General features: G+C 42.6%; 1 protein-coding gene across 1 annotated transcript in view; it reads right to left on the reverse strand.

The window, feature by feature from the left end:
- The window catches only part of LOC115130791 (alpha-1,3-mannosyl-glycoprotein 4-beta-N-acetylglucosaminyltransferase B), a 173,632-nt gene that overhangs the window by 24,489 nt on the left and 125,922 nt on the right, over positions 1-23,221 (reverse strand). Inside the window, exons 7-8 of the mRNA XM_029662238.2 lie at positions 12,475-12,550; positions 9,130-9,244 (exon numbers count right to left, since the gene is read on the reverse strand). Coding sequence (XP_029518098.1) covers positions 9,130-9,244; positions 12,475-12,550 — 191 coding nt within the window. The remainder of the gene's footprint in view (positions 1-9,129; positions 9,245-12,474; positions 12,551-23,221) is intronic.

Genomic DNA, 23,221 nt, shown 5'->3' on the forward strand with positions numbered 1-23,221 from the left:
TCATTACTCAACCCTCTAGCTATTCCTCCTTTTAACTAACTCTTATGTTTAAAATCTCTAAAAGGTGACGACCTTGAACTCGGTAAGCCTAAATCTTGACATGAGATTTCAAATCAGTCTATTCTCTTCCCTACTCCCTCTCTCATATTCTCAGACAGAAAAAGAGGACTGGAGAACTGAGGTTGGTGTCTTTTCCATGACCAATGTTGTTGACAGCCCGGCGGCCATGATTCAGCGAGCTGCTCGTTGTGACGGTCGGGAGAAGCGAGCCTGTCGGCTTATCAAAACTCTGGGGCGAGTGTGCCTCAGAGCGCCATTCAGTCACGGTTGTCGAACTGGGCCCGCTGTCCCGGGCTACCCGTGAGGACCATGCTCTCCAATTAAATGTGAGTGGAGAGGGGGATAGAGAGAGAGAAAGAGAGGGGGAGAGAAAGAAAGAGGAGATAATGAGAGAGAGAGATGCGGGGGAGACAGGGAGAGAGAGATGGGAAGGAGAGCGAGAGAATGACAGAAAGAGGGGGAAAGAGAAAGAGACGCCTCACCTCAATTTCCTCCACGGGAAGCACGGGTACGAATCTACAGACTAAACTGACAGGCAGACTTTACACGCTTAGCTAAGCACAGCAAGTAAGAGCAACGGATATGGCATCCGTCAGAAGCTTATTTGACACGCTTTCGCTTTATGTTTGATAAGTGGAATAGGAGAAGGCCCACGCCAAGCAATGTCAGTCTGCAATTTCTACTCAATTGAAAGTGAATAGCAATCTGAGCTTTGTTAACCCCCCGTTGTGTTCAGTAATATAGTGTCGTAGCTCAGTTGAGAATTGAATACTGTTGCTTTAAGAATGTATCAGGCACGTTGTGAGTGTACAGAGGTGTGAGGATTGGATGAGTGAGGTTTGTACGAGTTGTTAACATGTTGATCTGAAGTAAAGACGTTCAGTTTAATTGCACAACAAGCCTCCGTGCATTAGTAACACCCCCCATGACAATAGGCCTCGGAGACAACATTTAGTCCAGTAGCAAGATATTCCATAGACATCTATCATTTTATTATTCAATTGGCTTCCAATAAACTATTCCCAATAGGTAGAAGTTGCCTGTGGGCAGAGATCTCAGATCAGCTTGCCCTCTCCTAATCTACCCTTAACCATTAGGGGGAGCAATTAGACTGAACTTAGATCAGCGCCTACTCCCCAGTCCCTATACATCCTACTCCTTAGTCCCTATACATCCTACTCCCCAGTCCTTATATATCCTACTCCTTAGTTCCTATACATCCTACTCCTTAGTTCCTATACATCCTACTCCTTAGTCCCTATACATCCTACTCCTTAGTCCCTATACATCCTACTCCTTAGTCCCTATACATCCTACTCCCCAGTCCTTATATATCCTACTCCTTAGTCCCTATACATCCTACTCCTTAGTCCCTATACATCCTACTCCTTAGTCCCTATACATCCTACTCCCTAGTCCTTATATATCCTACTCCTTAGTCCCTATACATCCTACTCCTTAGTCCCTATACATCCTACTCCTTAGTCCTTATACATCCTACTCCCTAGTCCCTATACATCCTACTCCCTAGTCCCTATACATCCTACTCTCTAGTCCCAACCATACTACTCCTTAGTCTCTATACATCTTACTCCCTAGTCCCTACCTATCCTACTCCCTAGTCCCTACCCATCCTACTCTCTAGTCCCAACCATACTACTCCTTAGTCCCTATACATCCTACTCCCTAGTCCCTACCCATCCTACTCTCTAGTTCCTATACATCCTACTCTCTAGTCCCAACCATACTACTCCTTAGTCTCTATACATCCTACTCCCTAGTCCCTACCCATCCTACTCTATAGTCCCTATAATCCTACTCTCTATTCCCAACTATACTACTCCTTAGTCCCTATACATCCTACTCCCTAGTCCCAAAACATCCTACTCTCTAGTCCCTATATATCCTATTCCTTAGTCCCTTTACATCCTGCTGGTCCTATATATCCTACTACTTGGTCCATATACATCCTGCTGGTCCTATAGCTTGGAGGTCTTTGCTGGGGGAGATGGGGCTGGAGGGATGGTGTGGAGAGAGCAGAGTGGACATCAATCACTGGTTAAGCTGGGCCCCGAACAGCACTCTGGGACTTATTAGAGTAAACTGGAGCAGCAGAGGCTCATGGGAAAGAGTGTGGCACATGCAGTGTAATTGTGTGTACGTGAGACTGTGTGTGTGTGTGTGTGTGTGTGTGTGTGTGTGTGTGTGTGAGGGGGATTCTCCATGTGTGTGTGTGTGTCAGAGAGAGAAAGGGAGAGAAAGAAGTCTTGTGAATCATGGAGGAGAGAGGGACTATGTCAGAGTGGAAAACGTTGAACACTTAGGGTGGTTCTCTCATAGACAATAAAACATATTATAAACTCAGCAAAAAAAGAAACATCCTCTCACTGTCAACTACGTTTATTTTCAGCAAACTTAACATGTGTAAATATTTGTATGAACATAAGATTCAACAACTGAACAAGTTCCACAGACATGTGACTAACAGAAATTGAATAATGTGTAACTGAACAAAGGGGGGGAGGTGTCAAAATCAAAAGTAACAGTCAGTATCTGGTGTGGCCACCAGCTGCATTAAGAACTGCAGTGCATCTTCTCATGGACTTCACTAGATGTGGCAGTTCTTGCTGTGAGATGTTACCCCACTCTTCCACCAAGGCACCTTCAAGTTCCCGGACATTTCTGGGAGGAATGGCCCTAGCCCTCACCCTCCATCCGGGCTCTTCGCTGGCCATGGCAGTACACTGACATTCCTGTCTTGCAGGAAATCACGCACAGAACGAGCAGTATGGCTGGTGGCATTGTCATGCTGGAGGGTCATGTCAGGATGAGCCTGCAGGAAGGGTACCACATGAGGGAGGAGGATGTCTTCCCTGTAACGCACAGCGTTGAGATTGCCCGCAATGACAACAAGCTCAGTCCAATGCTGTGACACACCGCTCCAGACCATGACGGACCCTCCACCTCCAAATTGATCCTGCTCCAGAGTACAGGCCTCAGTGTAACGCTCATTCCTTCGACGATAAACGCAAATCCGACCATCACCCCTGGTGAGACAAAACAGTGACTCGTCAGTGAAGAGCACTTTTTGCCTGTCCTGTCTGGTCCAGCGACGGTGGGTTTGTGCCCATAGACGACGTTGTTGCCGGTGTTGTCTGGTGCACAACTGAGCAAGAGGACAAGTACATTAGAGTGTCTAGTTTGAGAAACAAACGTCTCACAGGTCCTTAACATTAAATAGCACCCGTAAAACACCAGTCTCAACATCAACAGTGAAGAGGCGACTACGGGATGCTGGCCTTCTATGCAGAGTTCCTCTGTCCAGTGTCTGTGTTCTTTTTCCCATCTTAATCTTTTATTTTTATTGGCCAGTCTGAGATATGGCTTTTTCTTTGCAACTGTGCCTAGAAGGCCAGCATCCCGGAGGCGCCTCTTCACTGTTGATGTTGGAGACAGGTGTTTTACAGGTACAATTTAATGAAGCTGCAAGTTGAGGACTTGTGAGGCGTCTGATTCTCAAACTAGACACTCTTTAGAGCCCGTTTGCACTGTTCTGTGAAGGGAGTAGTAGTACACAGTTTCTCTTCAGTTTCTTGACAATTTCTCACATGGAATAGCCTTCATTTCTCAGAACAAGAATAGACTGACGAGTTTCAGAAGAAAGTTATTTGTTTCTGGCCATTTTGAGCCTGTAATCGAACCCACAAATGCTGATGCTCCAGATATTCAACTAGTCTAAAAAAAGACAGGTCTGCTAACATAATTGCAAAAGGGTTTTCTAATGATCAATTAATCAAATCAAATCAAATCAAATGTATTTATATAGCCCTTCGTACATCAGCTGATATCTCAAAGTGCTGTACAGAAACCCAGCCTAAAACCCCAAGCAGCAAACAATGCAGGTGTAAAATTAGCCTTTTAAATTATAAACTTGGATTAGCTAACACAAGGTGCCATTGGAACACAGGAGTGATGGTTGCTGATAATAGGCCTCTGTACGCCTATGTAGATATTCCATTAAAAGTCAGCCGTTTCCAGCTACAATAGTCATTTACAACATTAACAATGTCTACACTGTATTTCTGATCAACTTGATGTTATGTTAATTAATGAACAAAGAATTTGCTTTTCTTTCAAAAAAATTAGCTTTTCTTTCAAAAACATTTCTAAGTGACCCCAAACTTTTGAACGTTAGTGTATGTGTTGTGATAATTGCGTTGTTTGCTCTATAACCTGTTAGTTCATATGCCTTGCCACCGTGATATATAGGCAGAGGCAATAAGAAGACATAGTGGAAGAATGAATTCAACCACACATTTGTTTCATTACAAAACCGGAGAGCAACATTTTTCCGGTGAAGTCCACAAAACATATTGCATGTAAACAAACAGTTACACGACCTACAGCATGGTCAAGACTACTAAACTATTGATTTAGAACCAAGGAGTGTTACCACAAGTCACAAAGAAAACAGGAGCTGCCGCCAATATTCTTGCACCATTTCAACATCATCTAATCACCTATGCTTAGTCTAATGTAGTGACAACTAAAATATACCAAAAACTATTTAGTCCAATCAACATAAGCTAAATATGATGTGGCTATCCATGGTAATGACTTGTGTGTGTGTGTGTGTGTGGTGTGTGTGTGTGTGTGCGGTGTGTGCGTGCGTGTGTGTGTGTGTGCGTGTGTGTGTGTGTGTGTGTGCGTGCGTGTGTGGTGTGTGCGTGCGTGTGTGTGTGTGTGTGTGTGGTGTGTGTGTGCGTGCGTGTGTGGTGTGTGCGTGCATGCAAGTAGAAAAAACTTGGCGACTCACTCTACTTGTAGAGAAACACCAATCCCATACTCCGCTCTTTGATGTTGCCTAAACGTTCTATCATACAATACACACTTTTAGTTTTTGTTGACCTTGGCTACCTAGCTAAAAAGCTTCTTCGCTAGCCTAACTTCCTTTTATGGGCAATGATGTGCCAGGCCAGCTAGTTAACGTTAGCATACTACATCTAGCTACATGTTGAACTTCCATCCTCTCAGGCCAGGGGCACAATGTAGGAACTTATGGTTGGATCAGAATCGCTGTTATAATCATCGGCCAGCACGGAGAATTAAGTAAAACCACAAGACCAAATCCCTATCTTCATTGCTAATTTAGGAGAGGGACGATTTTAGCTAGCTGGCTAGCCAGCCACCCATGTGGTCTGTCTGTGTCTGGCACCTGTCAAACCCTGCCATAATGGCGGCTATGGGATTCTTTGGTTCAGTTTACCTTGGGACACAACAAGATGCAACAATAAATAAATAAAAATCTGTCAATAATGACATTTGGCTTGTGATGTGATTGGTCTGAAGCCAAATCCAAACTGGCTTCCCTTGACACTTTTTTGGGGTGCGTCAGGAGCATTCACAGCTGAGCTCACTCAGTTTAGCACAACACTGATGGGCCATTATTTGATTTATTTTTTATCAAGGGAGGCCAAATTCTCGCTGGCTTCCCTTGCACTTAAATGCTACTACGGGAGGCAACAATGTCATACTCTTTCTGACCAGAAAGCATCAGATAGATACGCTACACATACTGAGACAGATGGGTGATGTTTCCTTCCCTCGGATGCTTTCTCCAGTGAGATACATTCAGCCTATTGCGAATTGAAGGACATTTAGGAAACACAGAGATGAAAGATAAAGTATTTTGTATGTTTTTTTCTTGGTACATTTTTTGAGGAAGCCTGGCATCCCTTGGCATTCATGAATAGACGGCACTGCAATACTCGTCTTTCACATTTATCAGAGAACAAAACAAAAGCACAAAGTGGTGGCCTCTTGGGGGCTTTTCAGTGGATTCGGTAATTTGTTTTTTACTGATCAGCAGAGAGTCACAAGACACCATACCCCTCTTAAGCTCTGAATGGAAATGTTTGAAATGTCAAAGGCCACAGTCATAAAGTGGAATTCAGCTTCAGCCAGACTATTAGGAGTCCCATGACAAAAACAGACCATCAGAGAAGGGTTTATTTGGGTATTTTACGCTCATCATTTCAAATCAATCTGCACCATATTTTTATTTCAGTCATAGATTAGTTCTGGGGGGTAAGGATAATGTATATCACTATTTGTTTTCATCAAAAGACACAATTGACTCTGATACTAAGTTAGTGGATGTAGTTAGACAGCTTGTCTACATGATAGACCCCATGGGGTCTGTGTGTGTCCGGCACGTGTCAAACCCTGCGGAAGAGCGGCTAGGGGATTCTTTGGTTCCGTTTACCTTGGGACCTGGCCCTGTGCTGGCTGTCAAAACCTCTTTACTTTGGGTCGGAAACAACTAGCTCTGCACGAGCCCCAAAAACACACCACATGTGTTCCCCATTTTCTCACCAAAGATAACACAACCACTGAAAAGTTTTGGCTGCATTTAAAAAATGTTCCCCTTCAGTTCACTTTAATTGGAAGTTGGAACTGCTCTCACTAACCGAGACTGTGGCCTTGCCTCTAAAATCAATTCAATTTCCTTCAGCTCCAGTCAACAGAGCACTGTATTTTCACATGCCAGCTACCCCGCACTGAAAGATTCCGGAAGATATAAGTAATTGATTACTTTCTGCAGTATAATTAGAGCAGAGATCAAATGCAGGTTAAAGCTTCAATTAATTTCGCCGGCTTTAATTCAAAGTGGGTACTTTGAAATGTAGTTCTGACAAGTTGGAGGGAGCTTAGAAACAACTTTCCTGCCAAGCTGTAGATTTGATTATAACCTTCTGACTAAAATAGCTTACCTTTGCCATTGGTCAGCATTATTTGTATGAATAACCAAGTGGCTTTCGAGCCCATTGTTCAAGTATCAGTGTCCTACTTGTGGGTTCATAGGAAGTCCCTTTTTGGGGGGCTGCCTAGGTGAGAATCTTAAGTCATAAATGTTTAATGTTCAGTATTAGAGCACCTGGCTAGTTCTTCTGGCTAGGATTGCAAAAATACGGTAACTTTCCCCAAATTCCCTGGTTTTCCAAAAAACCCGGTTGGAAGATGCCTGGAATCAGGAGGGAATAAGCAAGAAATCAACCAGGATTTCTGGAAAACCTAGGAATGTTGGGAAAGTTACCGGATTTTTGCAATCGTAGATGTACAGGCACTCAACAGTAACGTGGTAGGGCTAGCTCTTTAGGCTGTAGTAACACTGCTTTGGTGACACTGAGGGTGTTTTCATATATAGTCCTCTTTCAAAGAACCGATCTCAGTCCTCTTTAAATTGTACTATGCGGTAAAAAGTCAAAAGAACCCCGCTCTCTTTGTATTCACAGTGACCTTGCCTTTGAATGAGGACTCAACTCTTTTGCCAGTTCACTTCAACTATTTTGTGAACCGAGTCCTCTTTGTATTTACATTGGTATGTTTAGAAAGACACCAAGATCTTTTTCCAAGTGCAGGACAAGCCATTCAATCAGAATGTGTTATCGGACAGCTAGATATACAGTACCAGTCAAAAGTTTGGACACATCTACTTGTTTAAAGCTTTGCACACACTTGGCATTTTCTCAACCAGCTTCATGGGGTAGTCACCTGGAATGTATTTCAATTAACAGGTTTGCCTTGTTAAAAGTTAATTTGTCTAATTTCTTTACTTCTTAACGCGTTTGAGCCGATCATTTGTGTTGTGACAAGGCAGGGTTGGTATACAGAAGATAGCCCTATTTGGTAAAAGACCAAGTCCATATTGTGGCAAGAACAGCTCAAATAAGCAAAGAGAAACAACAGTCCATCAATACTTTAAGACATGAAGGTCAGTCAAAGTCAAGAACTTTGAAAGTTTCTTTGAGTGCAGTCGCAAAAACCATCAAGCGCTATGATGAAACTGGCTCTCATGAGGAGAGTCACGGAGTGCTGCATCAGATGACCCAACCTCAATCCAATTCAGATGGTTTGGGATGAGTTGGACCACAGAGTGAAGGAAAAGCAGCCAACAAGTGCTCAGCATATGTGGGAACTTCAAGACTGTTGGAAAAGCATTCCAGGTGAAGCTAGTTGAGAGAATGCCAAGAGTGTGCAAAGCTGTCATCATGGCAAAGGGTAGCTACTTCGAAGAATCTCAAATATAAAATATACTTTGATTTGTTTAACACTTTTTTGGTTACTACATGATTTCATATGTGTTATTTCATAGTTTTGATGTCTTCACTATTATTCTACAATGTAGAAAACAGTAAAAATAAAGAAAAACCCTTGAATGAGTAGGTGTGTTACAACTTTTAACTGGTACTGTACCTACTTACATTTTGGAAGCGAATAGATTGCATTTAGTTAAAATATGAGACATAATAATTGTATTCAGAAGACACTATTAACATGTGCATTTTATTGGTAAAATAATAAATTGCCATAGAATAACTGCAGAATAAATAATGATGTAATTGTAAATTGTACACCCAAGGTATGCTGCTGTACTGCCCCTTTAAGAACTAGAAACTATTTTGTAATCTATGTTGTGATTCTCACCAAATTGCTTGTCTTCTCACACTTTTCAAACCCCGCAATCAATAAACAGCTTATGAAGGTATCTTAGCCAATAGATCACATACTGCAAACAAATAATCTAAACTAAAACCTAATTTAGGAATTTCTGTGCGTCCTTAACAATCGCTAATCAATATCCAAAAACAGGACACATTTTTTTCTGCCTAACCTGAATATTATCCTTGTCTCTCTTTTGTGGCACCAATGTGAGGGGTTATGGCAAGGGAAACGTTGTTGCAGTAGTCTAGTGTGTGGTGGGGGGGAAATAACAAGCGAACTTGGTGAGCTTAGCGTTCACATGGTCCTAAAAAAGGGAACCGGACCACGGAATTCAAGCAAACTGCCCTCAGACCACCTCTCAAGATGGTTTCAGCTCGGTTCACTTCAGGGGCTCTTTTGAGGGGTCTGAGTTCCTTTGAAGTGTTCACACTGCACAAAAATTAAGCAAACCAAAAGAATTGTCTGAAAGGGACCAAATGTGAAAACACCCTGAGTCGTTGCTCTTTAACTCACACTATCAACAATAGCGCTAGGCTAGCTCTTTTGGCACAGGCTGAGGCTTACCGATGAAGCCCAGCTGGGAGAACTCCAAGATCATCCACTCCTCAGAAGGCTGCTGCAGGGCAAAGTTCTTCATCGTGGTGAAGTAATTTGGACGCGCAACAATGTCATCCTCCAGCTGAGGGAGAGAAAAGGGGAGGAAAACATTAAACATTTATTTCCTTTATTAAGGGGAATTAACGTTACAATTCCCAGTCATTACATTTGATTAAATACTAATAGGTGTAATTTGTAGCAATGGCTTTTTGTGATTGCAAACATATGGCCTGTATTTCTGAATAATTGAAAACTCCGGAAGGGGTCAAAAGCATTACAGAAAATAGATGACAGTGTGAAATTATTTAATACACATTGTGTGGTTCAGCGTACAGTATACAGTACCAGTCAAAAGTTTGGACACACCTACCCATTCAAAAATATATATATAATAAATCAAAAAAACTATTTTCTACATTGTAGAATAATTGTGAAGACATCAGAACTATGGAATAACATATATGGAATCATGAGGTAACCAAAAAAAGTATAAAACAAATCAAAATATATTTTATATTTGAGATTCTTCAAATCGACACCCTTTGCCCTGATGACAGCTTTGCACACTCTTGGCATTTTCTCAACCAGCTTCATGAGGTAGTCACCTGGAATGCATTTCAATTAACAGGTGTGTCTTGTTAAAAGGTCATTTGTGGAATATATTTACTTCTTAACGAGTGTGAGCCAATCAGTTGTTTTGTGACAAGGTAGGGTTGGTATACAGAAGAATGTCCTATTTGGTAAACGACCAAGTCCATATTATGTCAAGAACAGCTCAAATAAGCAAAGAGAAATGACAGTCCATCTTTAAGACACTCTTCAAGTGCAGTCGCAAAAACCATCAATTGCTATGATGAAACTGACTCTCATGAAGACCGACACAGGAAAAAAGACCCAGAGTTACCTCTGCTACAGAGGATACGTTCATTAGAGTTGCCAGCCTCAGAAAGTGCAGTCCAAATAAATGCTTCTCAGAGTTCAAATTACAGACACATCTCAACATCAACTGTTCAGAGGAGACTGCATGAATCAGGCCTTTATGCTCAAATCGCTGCAAAAAAAAACACTACTAAAGGACACCAATAATAAGAAGAGACTTGCTTGGGCCAAGAAACACGAGCAATGGACATTAGACAGGTGGAAATCTGTCCTTTGGTCTGATGAGTCCAAATCAAAGATTTTTGGTTCCAACTGCCGTGTCTTTGTGAGACACATAGGTGAACAGATGATCTCTGCATGTGTGGTTACCACTGTGAAGCATGGAGGAGGAGGTGTTATGGTGTGGGGGTGCTTTGCTGGAGACAATGTCAGTGATTTATTTAGAATTCAAGGCACACTTAACCAACAGGACAATGACCCAACACACCCCCAGGCTGTGTACAGGCTATTTAACCAAGAAGGAGAGTCATGGAGTGCTGCATCAGATGACCTGGCCTCCACAATTACCTGATCTCAACCCAATTGAGATGGTTTGGGGTGAGTTGCCAGCAAGTGCTCAGCATAACTCCTTCAAGACTGTTGGAAAAGCATTCCAGGTGAAGCTGGTTGAGAGAATGCCAAAAGTGTGCAAATCAAGGCAAGGCAAACTTCTTTGGTTACTACATGATTCCATATATGTTATTCCATAGTTTTGATGTCTTCAGTATTAGTATACAATGTAGAAAATAGCAAAAATAAAGAAAAACCTTTGAATGAGTAGGTGTGTCCAAACTTTTGACTGGTACTGTATTTCCAATTAAAATTACTTAATTGCTATACTCTAAACCAATAAAAACGATGTCCTTTATCCTCTTACAAAAAAAGCTTTAAAATTAGCTTCAAATGAGTCAGTAGACTTAAACAGGAGATGAAACAGTCAACTGCAACTAATTAACATGAATAAAAATAAATAAAATAAATAAAAAAGACATCTGGACAGCCTGCCGTGGTGAGAGGAGTGACAGCTGCTCTGTGTCTCACAAAACAGATGAGGTGATTCTGAAGAAATAAACTGTCACATGCGCTCTTCTCCTCTCCTTTCTGAGGCGAGGCTCCAAAAGTGGTCCCACGCAACTCCTGCCACTTCCCATCTCACCCTGCTTCCCTCTCACCCCCTCTTCTCCCGCCGTGAGTGGGGACCGAGGTGGAGACAGCCCGGATACATGTTTTGTGAGTCGCATGCCACGCCAGGGTGATACATTGGGCTGCAACAGATGGCCGTTACCCTATCCCCAGCCGGTGGCGGAATAAACATGGCTGTTTCCATCAGTTTCTATCCCAGTGGCTAAAGTGTGCCCGGTAATGAGGAGCGGCAGTTTGTTCAAGCAGCCGTTACATGTGTTGATTTAAACCTGTGTTTGAACCAGTCTGTTTTAATATATTCTACACTGTCAATTCCAATGAATATGGAACATCTAGGTTTTAAAAGTAGAAAAGGGACGTTGAAAGGTGAGTAAGCGCCTGATTTTACTGCTATTTTAACATGGTCTCCTGTTTTCTCTAAGGAGTACAAAGGCACATTGTGAATGAGATCAGAACACATCTCTCCAGGGGACAGGAGTCATTCAGACAATATGTCAGAGCAACACAGAACCAAATGTTTCTGTGCTCTCATCAAAGCACACAATGTCACATGGAACAAGCATTGGCGCCTGAGCCATATGCTACACATGCGTTGCATTCCCTCAGTCTCGTCTTCAATGGATACAGATTGTCTTCTTGTTTCCGAAGACGCTTCGATGGAGGCCTAGTGGTGTGTCAACATATCCTCCTACATTATGGGTAGGAATGAGAGACGGCTGATGTTTTACAGCAGCAGAAAGACGGTAACCAAATCCCAACCTAATCACAACGCTCCCTCCTAATCTGCATCTGCCTAACAGAGTTTGCATCTTTCCACTTCCTTCCCCGGCTGGGAACTAACGTGGAAGTAATTACCCTTCCCTTCACCAGAGGAGAACCTCCTTGAAGTTCAGAGCGAGTAGCGCTGTCAAAATACACAACCGCATCGGGTGTTAATGTCAAAACGCAAGCGTTCGTCGGGTCTCACGAATGCAGCCCCGACTGTGGGAGACGACTGAGGCTAATTTATGGCATGTCACCCTCACGATAGGTCTTGCGTGGAAAATGAAGTGAAGTGGAGTGCCACCTGCTCGAAGGTTATGTGCAATGGCTGCCCTGTGAGCAACGTAGTTCCAAGCACGGACAACTATTATTCCCAGAACAAACAGTTCATAGTGTTTACACACTTCCAGATTCTCATTTGACACTGCAGAATGTACTCATTTCCTAAAACAGTAAACAGATGCATACTGGAAGATTGAGGTTTCGTACCTGCACATAGTAGGTCCCTTTAGACTGGGCGTACATCATGAGAAAGCAGTAATCCAAATTCTGCTTCGTCCGCCATCTGGAGAGGAAGAGGAGAGTGACGGGGGGTGTGGTTAGATTCACAAACCCAAACATACACACACACACATACAACCACACGCACAAATTCACATACGCGGATGCACAAAGGCACTGCACACACGCACGCACACACGCACGCACGCACGCACGCACGCACGCACGCACACACACACACACACACACACACACACACACACACACACTCCAGCATCAACGCATGATCCACATTCAAACCAGAGCCTATTCTTCTTGACATCACACAGTGGGAATTCAAACAACGTACACATATTTCATTGACATTCAGGCCTGAGTACAGCCAGTAAAGACACATTGTATCACTCTAGCATAACCCGGACACATGTTCTGCATCTGAATTCATAACGTAGGAACTCTATTGTCGTTTGAGTCAGTATATACGGAAACCATAGCCTTCTCTTCTAAGCGGGGCAGTAACCCAGTTCCTCTGTCCTCTTGTAAGAGGAGCAGCTGGAGGTGGATTAGTGGCTCCTGATTCAGATTAGGAGAAGAATATGAGGTTGTATTTGTCACTGGATATCAATGAGATGTTGAAAGACAGACAGACAGACAGACAGGCAGGCAGGCAGGCAGGCAGGCAGGCAGACAGGCAGGCAGGCAGGCAGGCAGGCAGGCAGGCAGGCAGACAGACAGACAGACAGACAGACAGACAGACAGACAGACAGACAGACAGACAGACAGACAGACAGACAGACACGGTCCATCGGTTATCAAAACAAGCCAGTCATATGACAATCTATCCCCATTTACTAACACATGTCCTCCAGGAAGTGAGTGACTCGATTAGCTATGCCTATGGGAACCAAACATATGAACCTCAAGCGCACACACACAAAACACACACACTTTTTGGATGAGACAGAGACACAGAGTAACTTATATAAACACACCGTGATGAAAAGGGGTATGGGTAATATGAGCCCACAGCCTCCACACAACAAATCACCACACAGGAAAAATAACAACACACTGACTAGAGCAGCCATACAGCAGGCAGCAACTACTACACCAGGAGAACAATGCCCCTGAACTCAACGCACTTCTCATCGTTTCATCCAATAAAAGACGGCCCTCCGGCAGCACAAGTCCTAAGATCTGTTTTCCCATTCAAATCTTATAATAACACCATGTGCAATGGATTCAGAGAGATACATAGTCTTTCGCTAGACTGAAATAGTTGCCTAAGTCATTTACATTGCGACTCATAAGATACAGCTATTGCTGGAGGTGAACAAGCTAGACAATGATGTCCACAATGTACTCTGAGAACACATTGAAATCTATGCTTATAAAATAAAACAATTGGGGTTGATTAGGGTCAAATTCTGCCAAATTGAGATATGCAAAAATCGTTGCCATTGAACGCTGTGTTAACATTCAAATCCAATAGCTGCCGTCTTTCTAATTGGTTGATAAGCTTTATGAATCTCAGCTGTGCCCGGGAGATAGACTTGATGACGCACCACATCACATGCACAATTAACATTATGTGGTTCTTTCCCCTAGTGCTAAACCCCTTTTTCACCATCTGGTAAATGGACGGTACACGTACCATGAGGAGGCCCGTGATAAGACACAAAGAGATCCATTCTTACCCTACAACCCCTTAAGCTATCGGTTTCACTGGGTTTCAACAAATAGTAAAGTGTTTTCCCCTAATGTGCCATTAAGATGTGGAAGGTCAGTTTAGAGATGAATGATAATAGTATAGCACTTTAATTCCATCTCAAAGTGATTCATATTATCTGGGGAGTTACTCATCCCTTCCTCATTGCATGTTTTAATAAAGTGACATTACACTTATGAATGAAAATGTGTCCAATTATTTTTAACCTCAAAAGTGGACTCATGCCAAGATGAAACCACGTCCCATCACATTGGTTGTGTAGATCCAGCTATGTGCCTCTACCCCAAATGAATGGAAAAGATTAGCACCATCTAATTACCTGGTTTTCCTACTTTTAATTTGTGTTGACCCTTTCTATTTTTGGGGGGTAGAGGCATATAGCTAGATCTACACAACCAATGTCGTGGGACATCTTAACATTAGACATCTGACAAACTTTGATCTGAAAGTGTAATGTTCCCTTAGGTCCATGTGGATAAGGAACACAAGTCTGTACTGTTCTGTGCCTCTGTAGCCCTGCCTAGGATCACTGTACTACGGCGCACCACCATGTACGACACTAGACCGTGTTAGACTCGACAGGCAGCAGCTACAAGCTTCCGTCCATCCTAAACATACCACTGTGACAAACTGTCAGATGTAACACACACGAACACACAGACCTTCGGAAATGTTACCAAAGAACTGTAAAACTTTCTCAGATCTCCTCTGTGCTCCCAGATGTGTGGGTTAACAGTAAAGCCTGCACGCACGCACGCACGCACGCACGCACACACACACACACACACACACACACACACACACACACACACACATACACACACACAGACACACACACACACACACACACACATACATACATACATACACACAAAAGAAAATTGGGGGAGCATGCCCAAAAACATACAACATACACATGGTCACACCTAAGCACATGCACACACAGGACACAGAACACATACACCCTGCTCAGGGCTAAACCCCATTATTCCATTTCAACAGCTAACCCTTTTGACAATTAATAAAAAGCTTCTAACCACAAACTTAATTACCCCAATTTAATAACAATATCAATCTGCAACGCCTGTCACATGGTTAGTTGACAAAGGGAGTTACTCGGTAGTATTTAGCTTAAATTCATTGTCTTTTACTTTTTGAGAAGCAAGCAGGTGGTCCATTTTTACAAGTGCACCCTAGTGCGTCCCCGACAGATGAGCACTTAAAATGCAGGGTCACGTTCCTAGGTGCTTGTTTTACATCGACACCGAGAGAGAGCATTAGGGAAGTTGTCATGGTAGTGCAGTCTGCAGAGGGTAAATATTTGTATTTATTGTTTAACAGTGTTTGACTATTTATTTAAACTTTATTTTGACACGAGAGTTATGCTGAGACCAATGTCTATTTTACAGATGAGCCCTGTATACACACCAATACACATCAACACAAGAACAATACAACATCAACACAACACCAATACAACATCAATACAACACAAATACAACATCAATACAACACCAATACAATATCAATACAACACCAATACAATATCAATACAACACCAATACAACATCAATACAACACCAATACAATATCAATACAACACCAATACAATATCAATACAACATCAATACAACACCAATACAACATCAATACAACATCAATACAACACCAATACAATATCAATAAAACACCAATACACATCAACACAAGATCAATACACATCAACACAAGAACAATACAACATCAACACAACACCAATACAACACAAATACACATCAACACAATAACAATATAACATCAATACAACACCAATACAAGAACAATACAAAAGCAATACACATCAACACACAAACAATCCAACATCAATACAACACCAAAAGAACATCACTACAAGAACAATCCAACATCAATACAACACCAATACAACATCAATACAAGAACAATACAACACCAATAAAAGAACAATATAACATCAATACAACACCAATACAACATCAATACAACACCAATAAAAGAACAATATAACATCAATACAACACCAATACAACATCAATACAACACCAATAAAAGAACAATCCAACACCAATACAACATCAATACAAGAACAATACAACACCAATAAAATAACAATATAACATCAATACAACACCAATACAACATCAATACAATAACAATATAACATCAATACAAGAACAATACAACATCAATACAAGAACAATATAACATCAATGCAAGAACAATACAACATCAATACAAGAACAATATAACATCAATACAAGAACAATATAACATCAATGCAAGAACAATACAACATCAATACAAGAACAATATAACATCAATACAAGAACAATACAACATCAATACAAGAACAATATAACATCAATATAACAGAAATACACATCTATAAACATCAATACAACATCAAAACACATCAACACACACCAATACAACATCAATACAAGAACAATATAACATCAATACAAGAACAATATAACATCAATAGAAGAACAATATAACATCAATGCAAGAACAATACAACATCAATACAAGAACAATATAACATCAATACAAGAACAATACAACATCAATACAAGAACAATATAACATCAATATAACAGAAATACACATCTATAAACATCAATACAACATCAAAACACATCAACACACACCAATACAACATCAATGCACATATCAGATCCAATTCTATACACTGAATACCTTTCTACTGTATGTATCTGTGTTACAATTCGATGTTAACATGTTTTTCTATACCTTTACTTTAAGCATTCATTTGCAGGCTATGTATATACTACAAGTATTCATTAAGCCACATAAATATGATTCTCCAAGTGCTTCCCAATTCTTGCTCAACCTGTCTTCCTGCCTCCTCCTCTCTCTCTCTGTCTTTCCACACTATCTTGTATCAGCCCATTTGATGTGAGGGATGTGTGCCTGCTCCGCCCGTCCTGTCCTCCTCATGCATTATGAAACAGTGTCTCAGCACAGCCTGTCTACATGTCACAAACAAGCAACCTTTATTAAACACGGACCTGGTTTCCTCTGCTTCTCTCAGAATACAGGCCAAGGAGCAAGATTGCAAATGCAGTCTGTTTTGTCCTGAATTTGAGTTGACACACATCGACAACACATTTGCCCTTAGTGATGAAACAGTTCAGTACAGAATGTCTACACACAAACCCCAACCCACCCACCCACCCACCACACACCACACACACACCCTATAGGCAGCCTATCCATCCTGCAGTCCCCTCCTGGTACAGGGCCACTTGGTTAATCGATAGGGAACATTGTCTCATTCTCCTTGGCCAGGGCTGAGATTCTCCAACAATGATAGAGGGAGGAGAGATGACAGAAAGAGGAGAGAGAGTGAGAGAGGGAAGAGGAGAGAGAGGATGAGGGGTGAGTAAGACATGGCTCCCGGAGCAAATCGATCGAGGCGCTCTGATTGAGCGGGCCGGACAGACAGCCTTTAATCTCAATAGACTGGTTGTGTCATCAGACCACTTCTTCTATTGTGCCGCTAAGCCCCCAGCCCAGTGCTGCGGCAGCTACAAAGTCACACTGATGACTTTAGAGTGCTAACGTTATGAAATTCATCCAATCAACAAATTGCATCACATCAATGTCTCCCTGAGAACATGACACCAAAGCAAAGCACAGACCTTCATATAAGATACATGATCCTCACCAATGCACAAACCAATTAAACCCTGTTACACACTAATCAGATGAAATATACACCCTACACAAAGAAAATACTATATGACTAAATTAAATGTAATAGGCCTACCATCTCATCTTATAGACAGAGAGACAGATTGTTTGCGTGACAATAATAGTTTTGAGTATCTGGGCTGATTTGATATTGATTCGTCATCTCTCTGTCCGTCTGTCTGCCTGATGCGGGATTGATTCGTCTGCCTGGTTGATCTGCCATTGCTTTACTTGGTCAGGATGATCTGGGAACAATTAGTCCATTAGCCTGATCTGCCATGAGTTTGTCTTTAGGGGGAAACCTTGCACTCTGTTCGAAAATACTAACTTCCAGCTTTATAGTATTGAGTTAAGACGGTAAAGAGAAGAAATAAGATTCATGTTGCATTCTGAAGCTAATGGACAGTGATGAAATAAGATCTGTGTTGCATTCTGAAGCTAATGAACAGTGATTAAATAATATCTGTGATTCATTCTGAAGCTAATGAACAGTGATGAAATAAGATCCGTGTTGCATTCTGAAGCTAATGAACAGTGATGAAATAAGATCCGTGTTGCATTCTGAAGCTAATGAACAGTGATGAAATAAGATCTGTGTTGCATTCTGAAGCTAATGAACAGTGCTGAAATAAGATCCGTGTTGTATTCTGAAGCTAATGAACAGTGATGAAATAAGATCTGTGTTGCATTCTGAAGCTAATGAACAGTGATGAAATAAGATCTGTGTTGCATTCTGAAGCTAATGAACAGTGCTGAAATAAGATCTGTGTTGCATTCTGAAGCTAATGAACAGTGCTGAAATAAGATCCGTGTTGTATTCTGAAGCTAATGAACAGTGCTGAAATAAGATCCGTGTTGCAATCTGATGGTAATGGACAGTGTGCAAGAATCAAATGGAAAACATCTCAGCACAACATACGGTCAGATGAAGCAGATGCTAAGCTACAGGACTGTTTTGCTAGCACAGACTGGAATATGTTCCGGGATTCTTCCGATGGCATTGAGGAGTACACCACATCAGTCACTGGCTCCATCAATAAGTGCATCGATGACGTCGTCCCCACATTGACTGTACATACATACCCCAACCAGAAGCCAAGGATCACAGGCAACATCAGCACTGAGCTAAAGGATAGAGCTGCAACTTTCAAGGAGCGGGACTCTAACCCGGAAGCCCTCCGACGAACCATCAAACAGGCAAAGCGTCAATACAGGACTAAGATCAAATCGTACTACACCGGCTCCGACGCTCGGATGTGGTAGGGCTTGCAAACTATTACAGACTACAAAGGGAAGCACAGCCGAGAGCTTCCCAGTGACACGAGCCTACCAGACGAGCTAAATAACTTCTATGCTCGCTTCGAGGCAAGTAACACTGAAACATGCATGAGAGCATCAGCTGCTCCACACGACTGTGTGATCACGCTCTCTGCAGCCGATGTGAGTAAGACCTTTAAACAGGTCAACATTCACAAGGCCGCAGGGCCAGACGGATTACCAGGACATGCACTCTGAACATGTGCTGACCAACTGGCAAGTGTCTTCACTGACATTTTCAACCTCTCTCTGTCTGAGTCTATAATAACAACATGTTTCAAGCAGACCACCATAGTCCCTGTGCCCAAGAACACTAAGGTAACCTGCATAAATTACTACTGACCCGTAGCACTCACATATGTAGCCATGAAATGCATTGAAAGGCTGGTCATGGCTCACATCAACACCATTATCCCAGAAACCCTAGAAAACCTAGACCCACTCAAATTTGCATACCGCCCCAAAAGATCCACAGATGATGCAATCTTTATTGCACTCCACACTGCCCTTTCACATCAGGTACAAAAGGAACACCTATGTGAGAATGCTATTCATTGACTACAGCTCAGCGTTCAACACCATAGTGCCCTCAAAGCTCATCACTAAGCTAAGGACCCTGGGACTGAACACCTCCCTCTGCAACTGGATGCTGGACTTCCTGACGGGCCGCCCCCAGGTGGTAAAAACACATCCGCCATGCTGATCCTCAACACGGGGGCACCTCAGGGGTGCGTGCTCAGTCCCCTCCTGTACTCCCTGTTCACCCATGACTGCACGGCCAGGCACGACTCCAACACCATCATTAAGTTTGCGATGACACAACAGTGCTAGGCCTGATCACTGACAATGACGAGACAGCCTATAGGGAGGAGGTCAGAGACGTGACCATGCGGTGCAAGAACAACAATTGTGGACTACAGGAAAAGGAGGACAGAGTACACTCCTATTCTCATCGATGGGGCTGTAGTAGAGCAGGTTGACAGCTTCAAGTTCCTTGGTGTCCACATCACCAACAAACTAACAGGGTCCAAGCACACCAAGACAGTCGTGAAGAAGGCACGACAAAACCTATTCCCCACAGGAGACTGAAAAGATTTGGCATGGGTCCTCAGAGCCTCAAAAGGTTCTACAGCTGCACCATCGAGAGCATCCTGACGGGTTGCATCACTGCCTGGTAAGGCACTACAGAGGGTAATGTGTATGGCCCAGTACATCATCGGGTCCAAGCTTCTTGCCATTCCGGACCTCTATACCAGACAGTGTCAGAGGAAGGCCCTAAAAATGGTCAAAGACTCCAGCCACCCTAGTCATAGACTGTCCTCTCTGCTACGGCACGGCAAGCGGTACCGGAGCACCAAGTCCAGGTCCAAGAGGCTTCTAAATAGCTTCTACCCCAAAGCCATAAGACTCCTGAATATCTAATCAATTGGCTACCCAGACTATTTGCACTGCCCCTCCCCCTCATTTATGCTGCTGCTACTCTCTGTTATTTTCTATGTATAGTTACTTTAATAACTCCACCTACATGTACTGTACATATTACCTCAATTATCTTGACTAACCGGTGCCTCCGCACATTGACTCTGTACCGGTACCCCCTGTACATAGCCTCGCTATTGTTATTTTATTGCTGCTCTTTAATTATTTGTTACTTTTATTTATTTTTTGCGGGGTATTTTTCTTAAAACTGCATTGTTGGTTAATTTTTTATTTTAATTTTACCTTTATTTTACTAGGCAAGTCAGTTAAGAACAAATTCTTATTTTCAATGACGGCCTAGGAACAGTGGGTTAACTGCCTGTTCAAGGGCAGAACGACAGATTTTGTACCTTGTCAGCTCGGGGATTTGAACTTGCAACCTTTCGGTTACTAGTCCAATGCTCTGACCACTAGGCTTGTAAGTAAGCATTTCAATGTAAGGTCTATGCATTCGGTGCATGTGACAAATGGAAATGTATTTTATTTTGATTTGTATTAAGGGTGTGTATTAAGGATGTGTATTAAGGATTAAGGAGTGGACCCTTTTTTTCAATTTTCGCCTAAAATGACATACCCAAATCTAACTGCCTGTAGCTCAGGCCCTGAAGCCAGGATAGGCATTTTCTGAAAGGAAACACTTTGAAGTTTGTGTAAATGTGAAAGGAATGTAGGAGAATATAACACAATAGATCTGGTAAAAGACAATACAAAGAAAAACCAGCAATTGTTTTGGTACCATTATCTTTGAAATGCAAGAGAAAGGCCATAATGTATTTTTTATTTATTTTATTTGACCTTTGTTTAACCAGGTAGGCAAGTTGAGAACAAGTTCTCATTTACAACTGTGACCTGGCCAAGATAAAGCAAAGCAGTTCGACACATACAACAACACAGAGTTACACATGGAGTTAAACAAACATACAGTCAATAATACAGTACAAAAACAAGTCTATATACAATGTGAGCAAATGAGGTGAGAAGGGAGGTAAAGGCAATGAAAAGGCCACGGTGGCGAAGTAAATACAATATAGCAATTAAAAACACTGTAATTGTAGATTTGCAGTGGGTGATGTGCAAAGTAGAAATACCGGGGTGCAAAATAAATAAATACAGTAGGGGATGAGGTAATTGTTTGGGCTATTTATAGATGGACTATGTACAGGTGCAGTGATATGTGAGCTGCTCTGCTGCTCTGACAGCTGGTGCTTAAAGCTGGTGAGGGAGATAAGTGTTTCCAGTTTCAGAGATTTTTGTAGTTCGTTACAATCATTGGCAGCAGAGAGTTGGAAGGAGAGGCGGCCAAAGGAGGAATTGGCCCAGGGGGTGACCAGTGAAATACACCTGCTGGAGCACGTGCTACGGGTGGGTGCTGCTATGGTGACCAGCGAGCTGAGTTAAGGCAGGACTTTACCTAGTAGGGTCTTGTAGATGACCTGGAACCAGTGGGTTTGGCGACGAGTATGAAGCGAGGGCCAGCCAACGAGAGCGTACAGGTCGCAGTGGTGGGTATTATATGGGGATTTGGTGACAAAACGGATGGCACTGTGATAGACTGCATCCAATTTGTTGAGTAGGGTGTTGGAGGCTATTTTGTAAATGACATCGCCGAAGTCGAGGATCGGTAGGATGGTCAGTTTCACAAGGGTATGTTTGGCAGTATGAGTGAAGGATGCTTTGTTGCAAAATAGGAAGCCAATTCTAGATTTAACTTTGGATTGGAGATGTTTGATGTGAGTCTGTGTCACGCCCTGGTCGAAGTATTTTGTGTTTATCTTCATGTATTGGGTCAGGCCAGGGTGTGGCATGGGGTTTTTGTATTGTGGTGTGTTTTGTCTTGGGGTTTTGGTGTTGGTATTGGGATTGTAGCTTAGTGGGGTATCTAGCAAAGTCTATGGCTGTCTGGAGTGGTTCTCAATCAGAGGCAGGTGTTTATCGTTGTCTCTGATTGGGAAGCATATTTAGGCAGCCATATTCTTTGAGTTTGTCGTGGGTGATTGTCCTTAGTGTCTTTGTTCCTGTCGCTGTGTTAGTTGACACAAGTATAGGCTGTTTCGGTTTTCGTTACGTTTATTGTTTTGTAGTGTTTGTATTGATTCGTGTTTACGTTTGTTGATTAAACATGGATCGCAATCTACACGCTGCATTTTGGTCCGACTCTCCTTCACCACAAGAGAACCGTTACAGAATCACCCAACACAAACGGACCAAGCAGCGTGTCAACAGGCAGGAGCCACAGGAGAGGCAACAGAGGCAGCAGCAGCTGCAGTGGGAGAGGCTGCACTACCTGGAGAAATGGACATGAGAGGACGAACTGGACGGTAAAGGACCCTGGGCTCAGCCTGGAGAATATCGCCGCCCCAAGGAAGAACTGGAGGCGGGGAAAGCTGAGAGGCGCAGGTATGAGGAGGCAGCACGGCGTAGCAGATGGAAGCCCGAGAGTCAGCCCCAAAAATTTCTTGGGGGTAGGAGTAGGGC

This window comes from Oncorhynchus nerka, linkage group LG6 (genome assembly GCF_034236695.1).
Source record: "Oncorhynchus nerka isolate Pitt River linkage group LG6, Oner_Uvic_2.0, whole genome shotgun sequence".
In the NCBI taxonomy this organism is placed as follows: domain Eukaryota; kingdom Metazoa; phylum Chordata; class Actinopteri; order Salmoniformes; family Salmonidae; genus Oncorhynchus; species Oncorhynchus nerka.